Below are 20,472 nucleotides of genomic sequence, written 5' to 3' on the forward strand. Positions count from 1 at the left end.
GAATTGCATTGAAACTGTTATACAGTTGAATTTATACCAGTCTCACATACGCTATTTGTGGCCGCACATGTATGCAAATTAAGGCGCTGTTAGAGCAGGGGAGCTCGAGGTTTCCCCGGTAATGGAGCCCCTTTAAGTTTTTTTTTTTTTTTTTTTTTAAGTTATAAACCATACAACTTGGTAAATGACAAATACATTTGCGTGAACTCACTATATAGCACTTGTTGCAACAATTATTGTTTCTAATTTGTCATCAACTTATCATTATTATCCTCATTCTTATGGCTGGTTCCCTAAAGTTACATTATTTACATTCATATGAAGCTCTTTATAAATGGCAAATTATCTTTTTTCTCATGCCATTCCCATTGATAATATCTATTAAAAACATTTCTAGATAACTGAATAATTTTTCCCACAACCTCTGGGACATCATTACTGAAAAGGTAAGAGCATGAAAACAACAAACAAATCATTCTTATTTCCTGCTATATAAGTTGCATATAATGTTACGCCACTAACCTTATCTGGATGAACATGTTAACGTAGTGTTTATTTTATAGCAAAAGATTTTTATTGGCTTGCCTAATCAAGTCATCTGACATGTACAGCCCTGTGACAAAACTCAGACTGGAGTCGGGACAATATATGCAACAAACATTTGGTGCAATAGTGATCAGAGTAAAGCCATTAAAAAAAAAAAAAAAAAAAAAACTTCATATCATGCATAAAAAAACACATTTAGTGTTTTTGTACATTATTGTAAACACATTCTCTCTAGAAATCATATCAAAACACATGGCAAGTAACAAAAACAAGGGTGAAATGAGAAATCATGAAAGTCTAGGTATTACTCTATAATGAAACACTGCTTGGCATTACCGCAGAAATATCAGGGGGGAAAAAATGAAATAGTACATTTGTATTCCAACATCAGCTTTATCTGTAAACATGGGTGGCATTATAAGATTATACAATAAGCAGACACATACTACAATTTTTCCACTACATGAAACATGTCCCTGTTTTTCTCATTTTTTACAATGATATGAGGTATATTAAGGTCAATCCTATTCTTCACACCACTTTTTTTTTTTTTTTTTTTCATTCCATAAAAGCATGGAACGAGTTTGGTGTGCAGCATTCAGACTTTGTTCTTGACACCATCACAGCAATGGCATTTCTCTGGGACAGGTTTCCGTAAAAGGCAAGGGGAAAAAAACAGGGTAAGATCACAGAAAGGCCTCACAACAGACAGTGTTGCTGCATGGACCAAGAAACAGGAAGACAAAGCAGCCTACCACTCTTTCCAAGGGCATCAAAAATTGCATTGGGAAGAAAACACCTCGTCTCAACATGAAGTCTTTGCCTAATTCACTGCTCATTCAATAACAAAAACACCACAGGTTTAGGTCCTTCCGATTCACTGGGTTCTTCTCCCTGCAACAATGTAAAAGGGAAGCTTGCAATTTTGTCAGGCATTAAATTCAAAACTACACAATAAGAGGTAGAACTCCAATTGTTGCTGCTCAGCCCAGGTCAAATAATCATGATACCTGAACACCTTCAGAGCAAAAATGCTTCAGAGAAGTATTAAAACTATAAAAAAAAAAAAAAGTGGCATTCATGTCCAATAACAGTGTTTTTAATAAAAGGAACAAAATATCACCTATACCCCCAATGAATATTCAAAAATGTCCTTTGTTATGGCAGATTTGCCGTTCCCTCCCCCACTTTTAAAAATCACAGCTTTCTTCATCAAAAATAGTTTTGTGTGTCCTGCATCTGGATTCTTGATTTCAGTGGTTTATAAAAGTGCTTATTTGATTCCTTGAGAGATCAAAGTGATGTCTGCTGACAAAAAGTAAAGTTTAAATAAGGGGATAAGAATTACTGCTCACCCTGAGACAATAGTTATGTAGTTCCATGTAGCTACAAATAAATATCTACATACACTTGAATGTTTCTATCTGCCTACTTGACTACCAGTATGTTTTTGTGTGTTATAAACATGGCTCTTAGGGATGAAAGTGTTTTCAAACTATATCAGAAGTACCATAATCTTTACAAACGCACAAGAAGTGGAAAAAGTCTCCAGTGTCAAATCCACTGAACATGCAGATTCTCGATCGGCTTTGTCTTTTTCTCCAAGGAATTTCGAAAACAAGAATCGTCACTGTCATTTCAAAAGTACACCTGTAAAAAAGGGTGCTAGTACACCTTATTTATATATATATAAAAAAAAAAAAAAAAAAAAAAAGTTACTGCTTTTTCCTGAGTAATACTTTAGATCATTGTAACAGACAATACATTTTTTGCCATTGAATACTGGGCCACTCCCTGACATCTGTTATCATTGTAAATCATCTTTCATTTTTAACTTAATCTTACAATTGGACTATGATTGCTAAGACATACAAGATTTCTGAAAAAGTCCTTCGCTAGCCTCTAATTTCACCGGAAATTTCATTTAAATCTAGATTTGCCTCACCACTACACTAATGAAATTAAATGACTAAAACACATTAAAAAGAATGTGAAAAATTGCTTTTGAGGTCTTGAAGACCTTCCCTGGTAACGTCTTCTATTGACATTTAATGGCAGTGTATTAAAGTTTTAATCAGCGAGGAGAGGGAAGCATTGGAGACAGTCCTCATCCCACATAACAGGGTCAGGTGTTCTCCCTTAACCTTTACCTGTAACTTTGGCTTGTGGGGGGTTTGGATCCTGAGCTAGCTGGCTCGTTGACATCTGCTAACAGACTAGTATACCCTGAGAATTCAGACACGGGAGTCCGCTGTATCCTGTGGTCGACCTCCGCGACACCCACTTGTGGGTCGCCACCATAACCGAGTGGTGTTCGGCGACCAGACTTGAATTGAGACCCGAAGGCTTGGGCGAAGTTCTCTATCTGGTAGGCGGAACGCATGTCCACTTCCTTAGATGGCTCCAGGGAAGTGAGGTCAGGGTAGACGGAGCCATTAGATGGGCCGCCACGGGTGCCGTTCCCGTTGTTGCTGCTGTTGACCGAAGAGCCACTGTTCTTGGACTGCTGGCCATTCTGGCCACCGTTAGTCAGCTCCTGAGTTGCAAGAGGGTATGGCGGTGAGTGCTGCTTCTCCAGCTGGTCGGTGAGCTCTTGAGACGGGGTAAGCTGCTGGTGAGGGGCAGGCTCCAGACTGCTGAGATGAAAGGCCTGTTGAGACGATGGTGAGGTATGGGAAGGTGATGGAGAACCTACCAGCATTCCGAAATGGGACTTGCTTAGGGATGTCGAGGAGGAAGGTGCAAGAGGAGAGGAAACAGGCTGTCCGAATCCACATTCCAGCGGCGAGGTGGTGTAGATGTTTTTGTCTGGGAAGAGTGTGTTAGCAGGGCTGCTGCTAGATGACAACAGGCTTGGGTAGGGTCCGGATGGGCCCAAAATAAAGTTGCTGCTATGGCTAGTTCTCTCCAGGGTCTGGAGCAAGAACTTTGAGTATTCGTTCATCACCCCATTCTTGTCTCCAGAGCCAGGAGATCCCTCATCCTGACCCAGTTCAGAGGTGGCAGAGGCTGGATGCAATTCCACGTGGTGTGAATCTTGCAGATCGAATGTCACATCATGGTGAGAGCCATCAGATTTGTGGCTGTAGTGGTCCAGCAGGCTTTGCAGCACCTCATCTGGGATCCCCGATTTGTCATGCTTGTCAACGCTTACCAAAGGCGAGGTGTCAAGCAAGGCCAATGTAGGTTCTCCAATGCCACCCTGGATTACTGTCGGCTGCGGAAGGTGGATAGAGCTGAAGTCTGCTGCACTGTTAGCAGCATGCAGGTACCGTCTCTTTTTCAAAAATTGCATGGCATCATCATAATTGCTACTGTTACCTCCTTGTTTGGGTCCGCTGGAGGTTTGGAGGAGGCCGAGACCATCCATATTTCCGGCTCCAGACATGTCCATAGAGCCTGGCTTCTGCGTCAGCATCTTCTGCTCATGGTTGCCCTGCTCCATAGAAACCGCACCCTTGTCATTTCCCTTGCGGCCACCTTTCTTAAATACAAGCTTGGTTGTGTGTCCATGCTGGTTGTCCATGCTGGTCTTATCCAGAGTCCCTGAAGAAGATGCCCCTGATCCACTGGGGATGTTCAAGGCATAGTCTTGTGGGCCGAGTCCTTGTGCCATCTGCACTCCTCCTCCCGCAGCTGCTCCTTTCTTTCTTCGTCGCTCTCCTCCATCATTGCTACTTTTGGACTTGCCCCTCTTGCGTGATGGGGCACTAGTGTTTCCCTGAGTGAGTAGGTAGCTGCCTTGACCCATGTCCTCATCTCCGAGGTCCAGCATCCCTGGGTCCAGACCTTTCTTTATGGCTTCTCCACAGGTTCTCTTGTGCTTCAGTAATCGATCCGTCCGTGAAAAATACTAAGGGGCAAATAAATAGTGTTAGTGATGCTCATTAATTTGTCCAGATCAATGAACATGTTAAAGAATACATTGGGTGGTTCTCAATATTCAAATGGATGCTTCATTTCCTCGCTCTTCCATCCTCCAGACATTGACTCAGATATAGACCAAAGTTAGCCATCTTGGAGGCTCAATTGTACACATTTTTAATGTAAGAGTGGGAACAGCCATTTTAACTTGCATGTGTCATCCACAACCATCCACAGTCATTTTAGATACACAAAAACATTCTAATATGCCTCTTAATAATGCAAACTGCAAACTGGTAGTTGTTATATTTTAATTTACTGTCATAATCAAACACCGCCCACTGCACTTATTATTATTCTTCAAAAGCTATGTATCTCTAGCAGCTAATGAAATAAGAAAAAAAATGCTGACTTGTGTTTTTCCCATTTCTTTATTGTGGACACTCTTATTTGTCACTGACCTAAATATTGTATATTTAAATCAAAATCCAATTTGATTACTACTACTTTCATACTAGATGATAATTATCTGTTAGGACTTACCTGTAGACAGGTGTCACATTTATATGGCTTTTCTCCACTGTGTGTCCTTTTGTGTCTCTCCATGTGGTACTTCTGTATAAAGCGCATGTTGCACTGGTCACAGCTGAATGGCTTCTCCCCTGTTTAAAAAAAAATAAATAAATAAAATCTCTTAATATATTAATATTTTCTTAATCTTAATATTTACCTCTAACAAGTATAGGACAAAAGTAAACACTCACCGCTGTGGATTTTCTCATGCCGTTGCAGCAGATACTTCTGTATGAAGCTCATATTACACTGACTGCACCTGAAAGGCCTCTCACCTGTACAATAAAAAGCAAATCCATTTTGCTTTTTACCAGAAACGCCCCATAAATACTGTTTGAGCCTGAATGTCTCTGCTCTAGAGGAGTTAACAGTAAAAGCTGCTCACCTGTGTGAATGAGCACATGTCTCCGCAGATGATATGAACTGCGGAAGGCTGCATTGCAGTGCTCGCAAATATGCGGTTTAGAGTTGGGAGAGAGGGGCCCAGCATCACCATCCAGCATGAGTGACTAAAACAGCAAGTAGACAAAAAGACATTAAAACACCTGCATGTATTAACTAAAAAAAAATGAACAACTCACTTTTTTAGCCCATACACACACACATGCATGTGTGTATTTATGAAAGGTCAGTGTATCGGAGATGCCTCCGGTTAATGTTGAAAAAAGTTGATAAACGAACACTTCTGTAGACAATTACATTTCTGCTATTGGCATACACTGTCATACAAAAGAGTCTAAAAAGAATGTGCATGATCCATTTGTGACAGTTACATTACAATGTTTGCATTTCAAAATTCTACAAACTATGAAAGTTTTAAATGACAATGAATGATAAAATGGTAGCCTATACATACCTTTGCGGAATCTCCTTGTTTCCTTCTGGCTTTGCCATCTGGTCCTTCTCCATTTGCTCTCCTCCCTCTTCTAGGCCCAGATTCTTTTGGGTCTTTTCCCAGTCTTCCAGAGAACTGCTAATGAAGCACAGAAAAATGGCATGAAATAAAAACACTAAGACAGTATAGTACAGCATGTAGAACACAGTGTATCAGTAACATCTCATTTATCATCTAGACTTACGTTGCTAAGGCTTAAGTCATGCAAAAGCATATTCTGGTGGTTGGCAAGCGACATGTCCAGCATATCAGTGCTTTTTCCTCCTGCTGTTCCGGTTCCTGTTGCATACATTGGAAGGCGGTAATCCAACTCGCTGAGCTTCTCCTGTTTGATACCCATACTGTGGAGGAAGCCACCACTGTGGTCAGGAGAGTCACGCTCCTTCTTCAGGATCATCTCTTGGGGCAGATCCGACATGGAGGCTTGTGAGGTCAGGCGTGTGAAGCTGGTCACTGGAGGTAAATGGCTGAACATGATCATGCTGGGAGGAAAGTTGGGGTCCATGCCTCCGTTCCGTAAAAACTCATTGCCTAGTTTGTCTTGGATAATACTCATGCTTGGGTCTTCAACAGGCCAAAGTTCATTGATGAAATATGCTATGAAGACATGAAAATATGATATGGATTATGAATTGATCTAGTACAATGATGTCATATACCATTGAGGAACAAATAATTAGTCATTTATAGAAAAAAATATATTCTTTTCTGTTAGTGCAAGTCTATTAGAGTAATAATGTACAGTGTTTCATTTTCTTAATTATTCCGGATCCATAAACATAACTGATTTTATTAACAAGACCGCTATACAGCTAAGGGAATTGTGCACAGTGTGTGTATGATATGCCATCATGTGATCAAGCTTAAACTAACTAGGCCAATTACAATCACAATGCAGCTTTCATGAGAGAGCAGAATCAAAGAATTGGTCCACTACCGCTGCATTGGTTTTCCAAGATGCAATGTGTTATGTTATCAGATCTCTCTGTGTAGCTGTGCTAGGTACAGGCAATTAAAGACCTCTCCAAAGTCAGAATGATTCACCTTATTACTGAAGCAGCTGACATATGAAAGCTGACTAAACCACCAATTATATAAGCAATTTCAGAACTGTATTACTATATTATTATGTAACGAATACTTTATAACATACAAGGTCTAAGTGGAGAAATATGATTTTTTTTTCTATAATTTTAGTCTAGTCTTTTTAAAATATTAAGATTGCGATTATTGAGTGTTGAGATCATTTCAACCAAATTCGGGTCAACTACACCATAAGTAATAAACAACAACAATAATGATTTAGTTTTGATTAATGTGTATAAGCAGAAGTTAAAAGAAATAAATATATGCAACCCTTCTGAGGACCCGGATCAGTCTTTTTTGATGATATGTTAGCTAATCTTAGCATCATTAGATTAAAGATAAAAAGGACGACTTTGAAACAGTTTTTTTGCAAACACACTGGAAAATTGCTTCAATAAATACTTAAAACACTCTTTATATGTAGTTTATCATCTTTTTAGACAATTAAAGACGGTCCAAGCTCTAAGTCTGTGGGTGCCCCAGCATTGTTCTCTATTGTGATCAGCTAACGTTAATGGATAGCTGCTTAACCTTACTGATATAACCCCGTTTTAAATTAATTATTTATTATTATATTACGTTTAAGTACACGGGTAGTTTAATTTAATGTAACTGCTGTGTTTATTTAACACGTTTGCAGAGCTGAACAGTGTAAAATGTAACCCGTTTAATCAAATCCGGCTAATCTAGTCGTTCATCACAATTACCAAACACATCTCCGACTAAATGACTCCATTAGCAGCTAACGGCTAACTAAAGCGAAAGAGTAAAACATGAGAACTTAAATAAGATTTTAAACAAACTCGTGTGTGTACATATGGATACCTCTCGACACGAATACGCTAGATAAGAACGATAAAAACTAAAAGACACAAGCAAAATTAAGTGTTTTATTGAACTACGTGACGAACGGGGTTAGCATGCAGATGAAAGAGCTACTGCTAACAGCACATCTCCACACCGCGCGCGACGCGCTATAATGCTCCCATTACAACAAACCAAGCCCGATACACTGAGAACCATGCGCTTCCAATGTAGTTTCTTTGATAAGAACTGAAGCGCTGCAATTGTGTCGCCTTTTCTCATGCTTGCCCAGTACACGAATGTGATATATCGTGACCATTCATCCATTCATCACCATCACTAATTATAGCCCACACAGTAACACAATCCGCCGTGAATATGTGACGATAAATGCGACGTAAAGAGCACACTGAGACTGGTATATGTGTACGTCTGCAAAGGTAGATTTAATTTTTTGTTAAAAGCGCCTTAATCGCCTCAGTCTCAAGCAGCAGAAACAATGATGCTCGGCGCTGAAACGCATCTCGCTTGAGCGGCTGTGATTTCATTAGGAGCCGTGCGCAATCCCTCATCTTTACAACCTCAGAAACAAATAAATAGTACAAACGCAATCCCACTTACTTGAACATGACCGCGGCCAACTCGTAGCATTCAAATGAATCACGGCGCTCGATTCTTTGAGTTACTTTACAGCCAAAACATTGTTCTCTTGCAGATGTTGGCCTCCTCCATGTTGCGTCGACGATGGGAATTATGGGTTGAGCGGACGGGTCGTGAGAGGAGACAGACGGGGAAAGGCAGGAGTACTCAAGCAGGGGGCCACTATGCAAATGAAGATTGTGCATCTGAACATCTGCGACTTTGTCCTGCGTATAAATGAGTTTTTTACAAAATTGCTGGTACGGTTTATTTTTTTTTTATTATTATCATGCTTAATTCTCTAATCAGGCTATACTTTTATATAATCTATCTATCTATCTATCTATCTATCTATCTATCTATCTATCTATCTATCTATCTATCTATCTATCTATCATCTATCTATCATAAACTGATTTTACTGAACACTCTACAAGAAATTAATTGAAATGCATTCGGATTTATTTGTTTTGTTAAATATTTCAATCACCAACTTTCATTCAAGCCCATTAATTTACTATAAAGAGCATAGTAACAATTACTATATTGAATGTTCTTTAAACTTACAGATTTTCACATTTTTGTTTTGTCTAATTTTTGTAACCTATGTTGTCATTATTTAATTTGGAAATCTGATTGTTGTTAACTTTTCTAAAATTAGGTTTTCCTTAAAATAATTTTTCTTTTAGTCATTTGATTTTGGTAAACATCACCCAGTGTTGCTCTCTCTCTATAAGCCCTCAGCAGATGGCGCTGTAATGCTAGTATTTTAGCAGACAAACGCACTCAAGAGAAACGACCCCTTTCTCCTCACAACTACTACTGCTCTCAATGGTTTGAACACAAGCACGATTGCGCTCTCTCTCTCGCGCGCTCCCTCTCTCGCTCTCTCTCTCTCTCGCGCTCTCTCTTTTGTACAAGGGCCCACTTTAGTCTTCCTAAACGTTCTGGGGATCTACATAAGAGTGGAGGCTGTTACATTGTACTCTGCCTACTAATTCTCATGTTTCCAAATTTAATTTGAATGTTTCTCCATCCTGTTATTTCTGTTCTTCATCTGAATCTGTGTTCCATGCTTTTACTGAATGTTTTAGATTAGTTCCAATGTTTACACTGCTCGAAAGATTAATCGGAGGTTTGGGCTTTGTTTTTAGCAAGACACTGTTTGTTTTTGGATGTAAATATTCGAGAGTGCACAGTCAACGGTGTGCCTTAGCCAATTTTATCATGGGACAAGCCAAACTGGCCATTTGGAAGTCTCGTAGATTGGCTGCTGAAGGGCAAAATATAAATGTTCTTCGATATTTCACTGCCTTGATGGAGTTCAGGATAAGAGTGGAATATAGATTCTCTCAAATGACTGACAATTTGCATGATTTTGAGTTCAAATGGTGTGTAAATGATGTTTTGCTGTCACTTTGTGAGGATGGGGAAATAATATTTAACTGGTGATGTAAAGTGAGGGGTTGTTTTTATTTATTTATTTATTTTCTCTCTCTCTCTATTTTTCGTGATAATATTGCAATGCAAGGAGTTGGATGTGTAATACAAGGTTGATTTTCAAATGTTTAATAAAGCGTGTTAAAAGTCTCTCTCTCTCTATCTCTCTCTCTCTCTCTCTCGTGTGTGTGCATGCGTGGGCGTTTGCTGAGTGAGTGGAGTGTGAATCAGAGCGAGACTGTTGAGTCTTTTCCCATTTCAAAGGTCTGTTTACTTAAGTATTGTTTCTCTCACTGTTTTTATTTAAGCTTTTTTACGGTGTATGGTCACAAATTACTGAAAATATTGTGGTGGGGTGTTGTGTAGCCAGTGGTGGCCATGGCGAATGCGGAGACTGAGAGTTATGAGCAACTCACCCGGCAGCATGGAATAAAAGTGCCGGTTGGAGTTGAGTGCTCGGTTGAAGAATGTGTGTTAGTGGTAGGAGAGGTGGTCAGTCACAGTAGTATTCGTTCGGCGTCTCGAATGAACGGTGCTGTGGTGTTATTTTTGGACAAAGTTGAAAAACTGAACACAATAGTTGAAAATGGGATAGTCCTCAATGATGACTATGGTTTTCCCACTTGTTAATCCTGTGAGAAAAGTGTTGCTTTCTAATGTGCCCCCATTTATTAGTGATGAAGCGCTGAAATGCAAATTATCTCGTTATGGACAGTTGGTTTCTGCGATTAAGAAAAATCTTCTAGGCTGTAAATCTCCATTGTTGAAGCACGTTGTGTCTTTCCGCAGACACGTGCATATGATTTTGAGGAGTGATATTGATGAACTAAATATTACTTTTAAATTCAAAGTTGACAGTTTTGATTATCTAATCCTTGTAACAACTGAGAGCATGAAATGTTTTGGATGCCGGAAGGTGGGGTATTTGGTGCGCGCTTGTCCTGAAAGAAACGCGTCAAAGGTTTCAGATGTTGAAAGTGGGTCTAATGAAGGTAAGAGTGTGGAAAAAGAAAGTGAAGTTGGTGAGGTTGGTGAGTCTGGACAAAGAAGATCCAGGAAATGGAGTAAAGTGTAGTGAGTAGTGAGCCATCTTGGTACAAAATGGCGCCGCTGTGTTCAGACGCCGTTCAGGCCGCTCCACTGAGATTTTGCTTTAACTTACTTTTTTACTTTTACTTTCTCTTTTTACACATTTTATGTCGGCACTGATCACCTACAACATAGAAACGCTTTTGGACATTGGAAACCGCTACACCAACCTGTTTCAGGACACTTTATCCAGGAATCCTTCATGGCCTCTGGAGATTCTTCGGAACGCGGAGACGAACAATATCCCCCCGAGGCGACGGATCAAGAAACACCGCGGGAAACGCGCTGGAATTCGAGATAGACTCAGGAAAAGGGCTCACAGTCCTCCTCTCATTCTGCTCGCGAATTTCCAATCCTTGGAAAATAAGATGGATGATCTTAGAGCCAGGATTAGTTTCCAATGGGACATAAGGGACTGTAACATCCTTTGTTTGTCAGAAACGTGGCTTTCGTCCTCGGTCCCGGACACTGCTGTAATGTCCAGTGATAACTTTTCTGTTTTTCAGACGGACAGAACAGCAGAGGCCGGTAAATCCAGGGGTGGAGGAGTGTGTTTCATGATTAACAAGAAATGGTGTGATCCCAGGAATATCTCCATTCTGTCGCGTTCCTGCTCGCCTCATCTGGAATATCTTTCCATTATTTGCCGCCCATTTTATCTGCCCCGGGAGTTTTCATCGATCATAGTTACTGCTGTGTACATTCCACCACAGGCAGACACCGGCTTGGCTTTGTCTAAGCTTCACGATGTGCTCAGCGGCTACATTAACAAACATCCTGATGCTGCCTTTATCATCGCGGGGGACTTTAACAAAGCCAACCTCAAACAGGTCATGCCGAACTTTCGTCAACATGTATCCTGTCCAACTAGAGGACCAAACACACTGGATCATTGCTACACTCAGTTCAAGAATGCCTACAAAGCCCGCTCATTACCGGCTTTTGGCAAATCGGACCATGCCACCATTTTTCTAACACCGGAAAACACACAAAGGCTCGTTCAGGAACCTCCGGTGCAGAGAATAGTGACGCGCTGGTCCTCCCACTCAGAGGCTATGCTGCAGGCGGCTCTTGATGACGTCGACTGGGACATGTTCCGGGCGAGTTCATCTGACATCAGCGAGTTCACGGATGTAGCATTAAGCTTTGTAAACACGCTAACCGAGCAAGCTACAGAAACCATAACGATAAGGACATTCTCCAATCAGAAACCGTGGGTGGACAGATCAATCCGTGCTGCGGTTAACACACGCACTGCAGCTTATAATGAGGCTCTTCTGACCGGGAATATGAGCGAGTACAAAGCATCGTGCTATGCTCTCCGACGCGCAGTAAGACAGTAAACACAGATACAGAGAGAGAATTGAGTCTCATTTCCAGCTCAATGACTCTCGACGGATGTGGCAGGGACCGAGGACCATCTGTGCCTTTGGAAACAAACCCTCCGCGGAGGTGAGAGCAGATCCGTTGCTGGCCGACGAGTTAAACATCTTCTACAGCCGTTTCGAATGCAACGGCGGCAGCGCGTCTCTGCCGTCCAGCACGTCAGGAAGCAGCAGGCAGAGCAGCGATGATCCTGTAATCACCATGTCGGAGGATGATGTTTGGAGGGCGCTAAAGAAAGTGAACGTCAGGAAAGCAGCCGGACCTGATGGGATCGGCTGTGTTCTGAGGTCCTGCGCCGATCAGCTCGCTGGTTTGTTCACTTCCATCTTTAATGAGTCCCTTGCTACCTCCGTGGTTCCCACCTCATTCAAAAAATCTGTCATTATCCCTGTGCCAAAGAACAATAAACCCTCTTGCCTGAATGACTATCGCCCAGTTGCCCTCACATCTATAGTCATGAAGGTTTTTGAGAGACTTGTAAAGAGCCACATCTGCTCCTCCATACCTGATATTTTGGACCCTCTTCAGTTTGCCTATCACCCAAACAGATCTACGGACGATGCCATCTCTCACGTCCTCCACTCTTCCCTCACACACTTGGACAGCAACAATGGGAATTATGTAAGGCTGCTATTCATTGACTATAGCTCAGCTTTCAATGCTATAGTCCCCATCAAGCTGGCATCTAAACTCACAGACCTCGGCCTAAACTCCTCACTCTGTGACTGGATTCAAGACTTCCTCACCGGCAGACCTCAAGTGGTGAAAGTTGGCCAGTTCACCTCAAACCCCATCACCCTGAACGTAGTAGCCCCACAGGGCTGTTTCTCTACTCTCTCTACACTCATGACTGCGTGTCCTCTCACAGCTCCACATCTATTGTCAAATTCGCTGATGATACTGTGGTTCTGGGCCTCATCTCCAACAACGATGAGACCACATACTTGGATGAGGTAGAAAGGCTCACATCATGGTGCCAGGACAACTGTCTCTCTCTGAATGTGAGCAAAACTAAAGAGCTGATCATGGACTTTTGGAAGAGACGGCAGCAGCCCTACACTCCTCTTATGATCAGTGGGACCCCTGTGGAGAGGGTGAGTAACTTCAAGTACCTCGGTGTAAACATCTCAGAGAACCTGACTTGGACTACACACATCCAAACACAGGTTAAGAAAGCCAGGCAAAGACTGTCCCATCTGCGACAGCTGAGGAAATTCAGGGTCTCACCAGCAATCCTGAAAACTTTCTATTCAGGGACCATAGAAAGTGTATTGAATCTCAGTGTGGTATGGAAACAGCTCAAATCAGGACTGCAAAGCACTACAGAGAGTTGTGCGCTTAGCTGAGCTCATCTCAGGGTCTGCTCTCCCCTCTCTGCAGGACATCTACCTCAAACGCTGCAAAAATAGAGCTGTCAAAATAATCAAGGACTCAAATCACCCTGGTAACCGTCTATTCACTTTGCTTCCATCTGGTAAGCGCTTCTGTAGCCTGATGGCAAAAACTGAGAGACTTAGGAGGAGCTTCTTCCCCCAGGCCATCAGGCTCCTAAACTCTAACTCTGTGTCATAACATCACATGACTCCATGTAAACATCACCATATCAATAGCTATTCATAATTTTTCTCTACCTCATATTTCTGCTATTTAAATACCCTGGACAGCTTTTTGCACATTCTTTTTACACATTCCTCTAATTACTATTTAAGTCAACAACATACTGACCTGCACATTTATATTTATATTTATATTTGTTTTTTATCTTTTATTTTATTTTATTCTCTTATTTTTTCTACTTTTATTTTTCTTAATATCTGTATACTTTATAATTGCACTGTCCTTGGAGCGGACCTGACCTACATTTCACTGCTGGTTATACCCTGTATAATTGTGTATGTGACAAATAAAAATCTTGAATCTTGAGAAACGAATTCAAAAAGATGATGAGACAATGGATATTGTTTTTGACGAGATGGAGGGTGAAATATTTAAAGAGGATGAAGAGGTATTTAAAGTGCCGGCAGTGAAGAGGAAGTCGAATCTTTTGTGAGATGGAAAATATATCAAAGAAAAAGGCACATGATGAGACCGTCATTAAAAGTTCTGAGGAAGTTTCGAATGGAAGTGATGTGTCTGGCTCAGAAAGTGAGCGAGATTGTTCTGAAGTGGAAGTTGAGGGAAATATGAGTAAAGATTATAGTGGTTACAGTTTGGAAAGAATGAAACAGTTTCTGCAGCGTACAAAAGGAATGAGGAATGTGGAGGTTATAGATTTTTTTCCCTGATCTTTCGTTATTCATTGACTCAGCAAAAATTCTCATGAAACAGAAAGGTGAAATACGTTTGTCAAATCCTGAGGTGTATCGTCTAAAAAAGATTGTACAAAAAGTGCGTCTTCAGACAATGCATAACGATATGTCACAAGAATAATGAAGCAATGTGCATTTTGTTTTTTGTGCTCTTTTCATCACTCATAATGAGCAATTTTAAAATATCTTCCCTGAATGTAAATGGGGCGAGGGATATAAGCAAAAGAGCGCAAGTTTATGAGTTAATGAAACTAAAAAATATAGATGTTATGTTTTTGCAAGAGACTCATACCACAAAGGAAAATGAAGTCGAATGGATGAAGGAGTGGGAAGGAAAGATTGTTTCGAGTCATAAGACTGCTCTTAGTGCTGGGGTGGCTGTTTTGTTCTCAAAGACCTGCCTACCAATATCTTATGATGTTATTGAAGTAATACAAGGTCGTTTACTTAAGATAATAGCAAAGTTTGAAAATGTTACTATGGAATTGATAAATGTCTATGCTCCTGACTGTAAAGTCAAGGGAAAGAATGTTGTTTCTTGAAACTTTATGTGGTAGTCTGAAACAATGTAATATGGAAAGTTTTCTAATACTGGGTGGGGAATTTAACTGTACAAGTAATGTTTTAGATAGGAATCACATTGAACCTCATATGGCATCAAAAAATAAATTAAGTATGATTAAAACTTTGCAACTTTGTGATGTGTGGATAAATTTTCATTGTAACGAAAGGCAATATACATGGGCTCATGTGAAAGAAAATTGTATCTCTTTAGCAAGATTGAATTTGTTTTATTGTTTTAAATATCAGAAACAATGTTTTACGTCATATTTGTCCTGTTGGTTTCTCTGATCACTCAATGGTAATGGCATGTGTTTTTATTTATTCTGTTAAAATTAAGAGTGCCTATTGGCATTTTAATAGTGCTTTACTTGAAGATGCCCATTTTTGTAAATGTTTTTCATTCTTTTGGTTGGGGTGGAAATCTAAAAAGTCTTTTTACATCAATACAACAGTGGTGGGATATTGGGAAGATGCAGATACAAAAACTCTGTAATCAGTACACTTTTAATGTTACTAGAGACATGGTTCAATCCATAAGAAGTCTTGAGATGGATATTGTGGAACTTCAGACTTTAAATGGAGCCACTGCAAATCAAAATCAATTGCGGGCTCTTAAAGGGAAAAAAACTACTTTAGCAGATCTATTAGGTACAAGGTCTCAGGGGGCATTGGTTAGATCTAGATTTCAGAGTCTTTCTGAAATGGATGCCCCGTCAAAGTTCTTTTTCAGTTTGGAAAAGAAGAATGGCCAAAGAAAAAGTATTCAGTGTTTACGGCCAGATGACGGAAAAGTTTTTACTGAGGTTTCTGACATTCGTAAAAGGGCTGTCAGTTTTTATAAGGAGCTGTATACCCTCAGTTTTGTGGATGGCCAGTTAATGGCTGAATTTGTGGCAGATCATCTTCCAAAAGTGAATGAGGATTCATATGCAAAACTGGTATGCCCTTTAACAATAGAGGAAGTTTTTAATGCTTTGCAGAGTATGAAAAATGGTAAAGCACCAGGATTAGATGGGTTGCCTGTTGAATTTTACAAGGCATATTGGCATTTGTTGGGGGAAGATCTACTTGCAGTTTTAAGTGATAGTTTGGATAAAGGACAACTGCCACTAAGCTGCAGGATAGCTGTTTTAACCTTGCTTCCTAAGAAAGGTGATCTCAAAGAGATAAAAAACTGGAGACCAGTTTCTTTATTATGCACAGATTACAAGATGTTATCAAAAGCTTTGGCAAACAGACTGAAGGAGGTAATTGGACAGGTTATACATTTAGATCAATTTTATTGTGTGCCTAATAGATCAATAGTGGATAATATGTCCTTGATTCGGGATGTTTTGGAAGTCTCAAGACTGTTTGGAAAAAAATGTGGTCTAATTTCCCTAGATCAAGAGAAGGCTTTTGATCGGGTGGATCATCAGTTTTTATAGCATACTTTTGAAACTTTTGGTTTTCCATCGGTTTTCACTGCTTTTATTAAAGTGCTCTATGAGGATATTGAAAGTGTACTGAAAATCAATGGTGCCCTTTTAAAATGCAAAGGGGGATTAGACAAGGATGTGCCTTGTCAGGTGCTTTACTCAATAGCAATAGAACCCATGCTAAATAAAATTAGGACTCGTTTAGATGGTTTTAGCTATGAGAGTACTTTTCCACCTATAAAACTATCAGCTTATGCAGATGTATTGGTTTTAACAAGTGGACAGGATGATATTGATAAATTGGTTGATATTGTTAATATTTATGCAAAAATCTCATCTGCAAAAGTAAATTGGGCTAAAAGTTCAGCATATAGGGTTGGAAAATGGAATGAAGGAGAACTGGTTTGGTCACAAAGAGGTCTTAAATAGCTTGGAGTTTTTTTGGGTGATGAAATGATGCAAAGAAATTGAGAAAATGTTCTGGAAAATGTAGAAGGAAGATTAGGAAGGTGGAAATGGATTTTACCTAAAAATGTCGTTTAGGGGGAGAGCATTGATTATTAATAATTTAGTAGCCTCCTCATTATGGCACAGGTTATCAGTGTTAGAGCCTCCGGTAGGGGTTCTTGGAAAAATACAGGTCAAGATGATACATTTCTTTTGGGATAGATTACATTGGTTACCACGAAATGTTCTTTATCTTCAAGAGGAAGAAGGTGGACAAGGGGTTGTTGATCTTATAAGTAGGAAAGTAGCTTTTAGGCTACAGTTGTAACGGAACTGCAGGACACAGAGGTGAGTGGTTCAAGTGAAAGGGTTTATTAACAGAGTTGGTGAACACACAGCTAAGGTGGACGACGTGGAAATAGGTGAGTGGTGATTCTCCGTGAGTTTGGTGATAGATCGTCAGGATTCTAACAGTCCCTTCTTTCTTTGCAGGTCTGTGGATAACTGGAGTATCAGAGAGCTTGGGGAAGACGGCGTTCACAAGGAGCTGGATCCTGAGAGCGAAGAGGATGAAGAGGAACAGGGCAGAAGGCAAGTAAGACAGGTAGGGAATTTCAGGTAGTATACTCAGCCAGTAGCTTCGTACGAGGTCAGTCCTTGTAGTCACAACAGCTTGCAGCATGTTACTTCAAGATCGGACAATGAAGTGAGCTGAGGGAAGTGCTTTTATGAGCGTGGTGATTGGAGATTGATGAGGTGCAGGTGATGATTGAAGACAAACAGGTGACAGTGATGAGTGACGGGGAAGACGGGCCATTCTGTGACAATACCGGGGAGGGGGGTGGGCGCCCTGGATGTCAGAGGAGGACCTAGACCTAAGAAGGTCATCCAGGGCGGATCAGGAGGTTCGGGAGACCATGGCGGATCAGGAGACTCGGGGAGCCATGGCGGATCAGGAGACTTGGGATGCCATGGCGGGACAGGAGGCTTGGGCAGCCATGGCGGATCAAGAAGCTTGGGCAGCCATGGCCATATTTTTTGGGAAGCCCAAAGGGAATCATGAGGCCATGAGGATTGAGCCATAGTTGCTCCGACCAATGTCCCTAGCAAGGCCACTATGGCTACCAGGATTACAGGTATATAGCCCCCCCAAAAATTTCTTTGGGAATGTTCCCCACAAGGGGCCATACTGGAGCTGCGGGCTCCGTGGGACGCTCAGGAGGGGCGGACACTAGGAGGCGCTCTGGAGGAGCGGGCTCTGTGGGGCGCTCTGGAGGAGCGGGCTCTGTGGGGCGCTCTTGCAGCGCGGATCTCCGTGGGGCGCTCTTGCAGCGCGGATCTCCGAGGATCGGGATCGGCACTCCTGGCAGTGGTCTGGGAACTGGATTCTCAGGGATCGGCACTCCTGGCCGAGACTTGAGAACTGGATTCTCGGGGATCGGGATCGGCACTCCTGGCCGTGGTCTGAGAACTGGATTCTCAGGGATCGGGATCGGCACTCCTGGCCGTGACTTGAGAACTGGCTTCTCGGGGGTGCTCTTGCAGCGCGGACACCTGAGGGCGCTCTTGCAGCGCGGTGCTGGGCGGAACCAGCAGAGACGAAGTAGGGCTGGGCGGAACCAGCGGGACTTCAGGACGGCTGGGCGGGACCAGCGGGACTACAGGACGGCTGGGCGGGACCAGCGGGACTACAGGACGGCTGGGCGGGACCAGCGGGACTACAGGACGGCTGGACGGGACCAGCGGGACTACAGGACGGCTGGACGGGACCAGCGGGAACTCTGGACGGGACCAGCGGGAACTCTGGACGGCTGTTACGCGGGGCCGGCACTGGAGGGCACTTGCGAGCCGCAGGCACTGGAGTGCACCTGCGAGGAGCAGGCACTGGAGAGCACTTGCGAGGAGCAGGCACTGGAGAGAGCACGGGAGCCGAGAAATCCGGGGGAAGAGCCTCATCCAGTAGCCCCCTGTTCAGTGTTGGAGGGACCCTCTTAAACGTGGGTGGCGGAATCATTTTCGCCGAGGACGGCGCAACGTTCATCGCCTGTTGCGGCGGTTTCATCGTCGCCGTGGGCGGCATCCTCTTCGCCGTCTTAAGCGGCAGGACCATCAGCGCCGCGGACAGCGGAATCGTTTTCGACGAGTTGAATGGCGGGTTGCCGATCCCCAAACCTTCCTTACGGGGAACTAAAACTAACCGCCTTATCTTCGGTTTAAGTCCGATCTTCTGTAACGGAACTGCAGGACACAGAGGTGAGTGGTTGAAGTGAAAGGGTTTATTAACAGAGTTGGTGAACACACAGCTAAGGTGGACGACGTGGAAATAGGGGGGGTGGTGATTCTCCGTGAGTTTGGTGATAGATCGTCAGGATTCTAACAGTCCCTTCTTTCTTTGCAGGTCCGTGGATAACTGGAGTATCAGAGAGCTTGGGGAAGACGGCGTTCACCAGGAGCTGGATCCTGAGAGCAAAGAGGAACAGGGCAGAAGGGAAGTAAGACAGGTAGGGAATTTCAGGTAGTATACTCAGCCAGTAGCTTCGTACGAGGTCAGTCCTTGTAGTCACAACAGCTTGCAGCATGTTACTTCAAGCTCGGACAATGAAGTGAGCTGAGGGAAGTGCTTTTATGAGCATGGTGATTGGAGATTGATGAGGTGCAGGTGCGGGTGATGATTGAAGACAAACAGGTGACAGTGATGAGTGACGGGGAAGACGGGCCATTCTGTGACAACAGTTTGTTCAAAAGTTTTTATATAGTCCAAATATATTGTGGTTTGGACCAGCCTGTTGCCTGTTAAGTAAGGTTGGAGGGTGGGGTTTTAGAAGAAATATTTTCTGGACAGATTGTACGAGTTTTCATTTGAAGTCTATTTCTTCCTTGTATGAGAGTGTAAGAAAAGCATGGTGTGTGGTGCAGATTAAAAGATCAATGTCATGTAAGTCTTTGTATTGGTTTTTGAAAGAACCTTTGATTAATGGTGCTCGACTGGAGTTTTGTGGACATACAACTTTATGGTTGATGCAAACGTTAACAAAAGCCAAAGTTGTTCAAATGAAAGACTTAATAGAAGTGGCTGGTATTACGTTGGACAATGCTGATGCACTTGCGCAGAGACTTGGAATTAAATCAACAAGGACAGTCCATCTTTTGTTAAAGAAGTGCCGAGAAAATTTGAGCGAAGAAGATTGGAACTGTGTGTCGAGTAAAGCGCTTCCTGATAAAACGGATCTTTTTCCTTGTATGATGATCTCTAAAAGTGTAATTGAAAATGAAAATGTTTTAATGACCTCAGAGAATTTGAGAGACATATTTTTTGATATGATGGGTGGAAAGAGTTCGTACAAAATTTGTGTGAAGGTGATAAATAAAGATAAATTAAAATGAATGGATACACCATGGAGAGACCATTTAA

General features: G+C 42.0%; 1 protein-coding gene across 1 annotated transcript; it reads right to left on the minus strand.

Annotated features, from left to right (window-relative positions):
• Window positions 1–540: 540 nt before the first annotated feature.
• On the minus strand, window positions 541–8,509 carry LOC306852088 (zinc finger protein 281-like). Its single transcript, XM_079388713.1, has 7 exons — window positions 8,390–8,509; window positions 6,063–6,475; window positions 5,840–5,956; window positions 5,369–5,492; window positions 5,175–5,258; window positions 4,954–5,072; window positions 541–4,399 (listed from the first exon to the last, which is right to left on the minus strand). The coding sequence occupies exons 2-7, from the start codon at window positions 6,432–6,434 to the stop codon at window positions 2,693–2,695; spliced, it is 2,523 nt and encodes an 840-aa protein (XP_079244839.1). The 5' UTR covers window positions 6,435–6,475; window positions 8,390–8,509; the 3' UTR covers window positions 541–2,692.
• Window positions 8,510–20,472: the final 11,963 nt, after the last annotated feature.

Source organism: Barbus barbus (genome assembly GCF_936440315.1).
Source record: "Barbus barbus genome assembly, chromosome: 32".
Lineage (NCBI taxonomy): Eukaryota > Metazoa > Chordata > Actinopteri > Cypriniformes > Cyprinidae > Barbus > Barbus barbus.

Bases quoted from the DNA above. Each gene is read 5' to 3' on its own strand.
- LOC306852088 (XM_079388713.1), bottom strand. From the start codon at position 6,434: ATGAGTATTATCCAAGACAAACTAGGCAATGAGTTTTTACGGAACGGA. The intron at 5,493-5,839 runs GTATGTATAGGC...TTGCTGTTTTAG, and splicing joins AACAAGGAGATTCCGCAAAG to TCACTCATGCTGGATGGTGA. The intron at 4,400-4,953 runs GTAAGTCCTAAC...TTTGCCCCTTAG, and splicing joins AATGTGACACCTGTCTACAG to TATTTTTCACGGACGGATCG.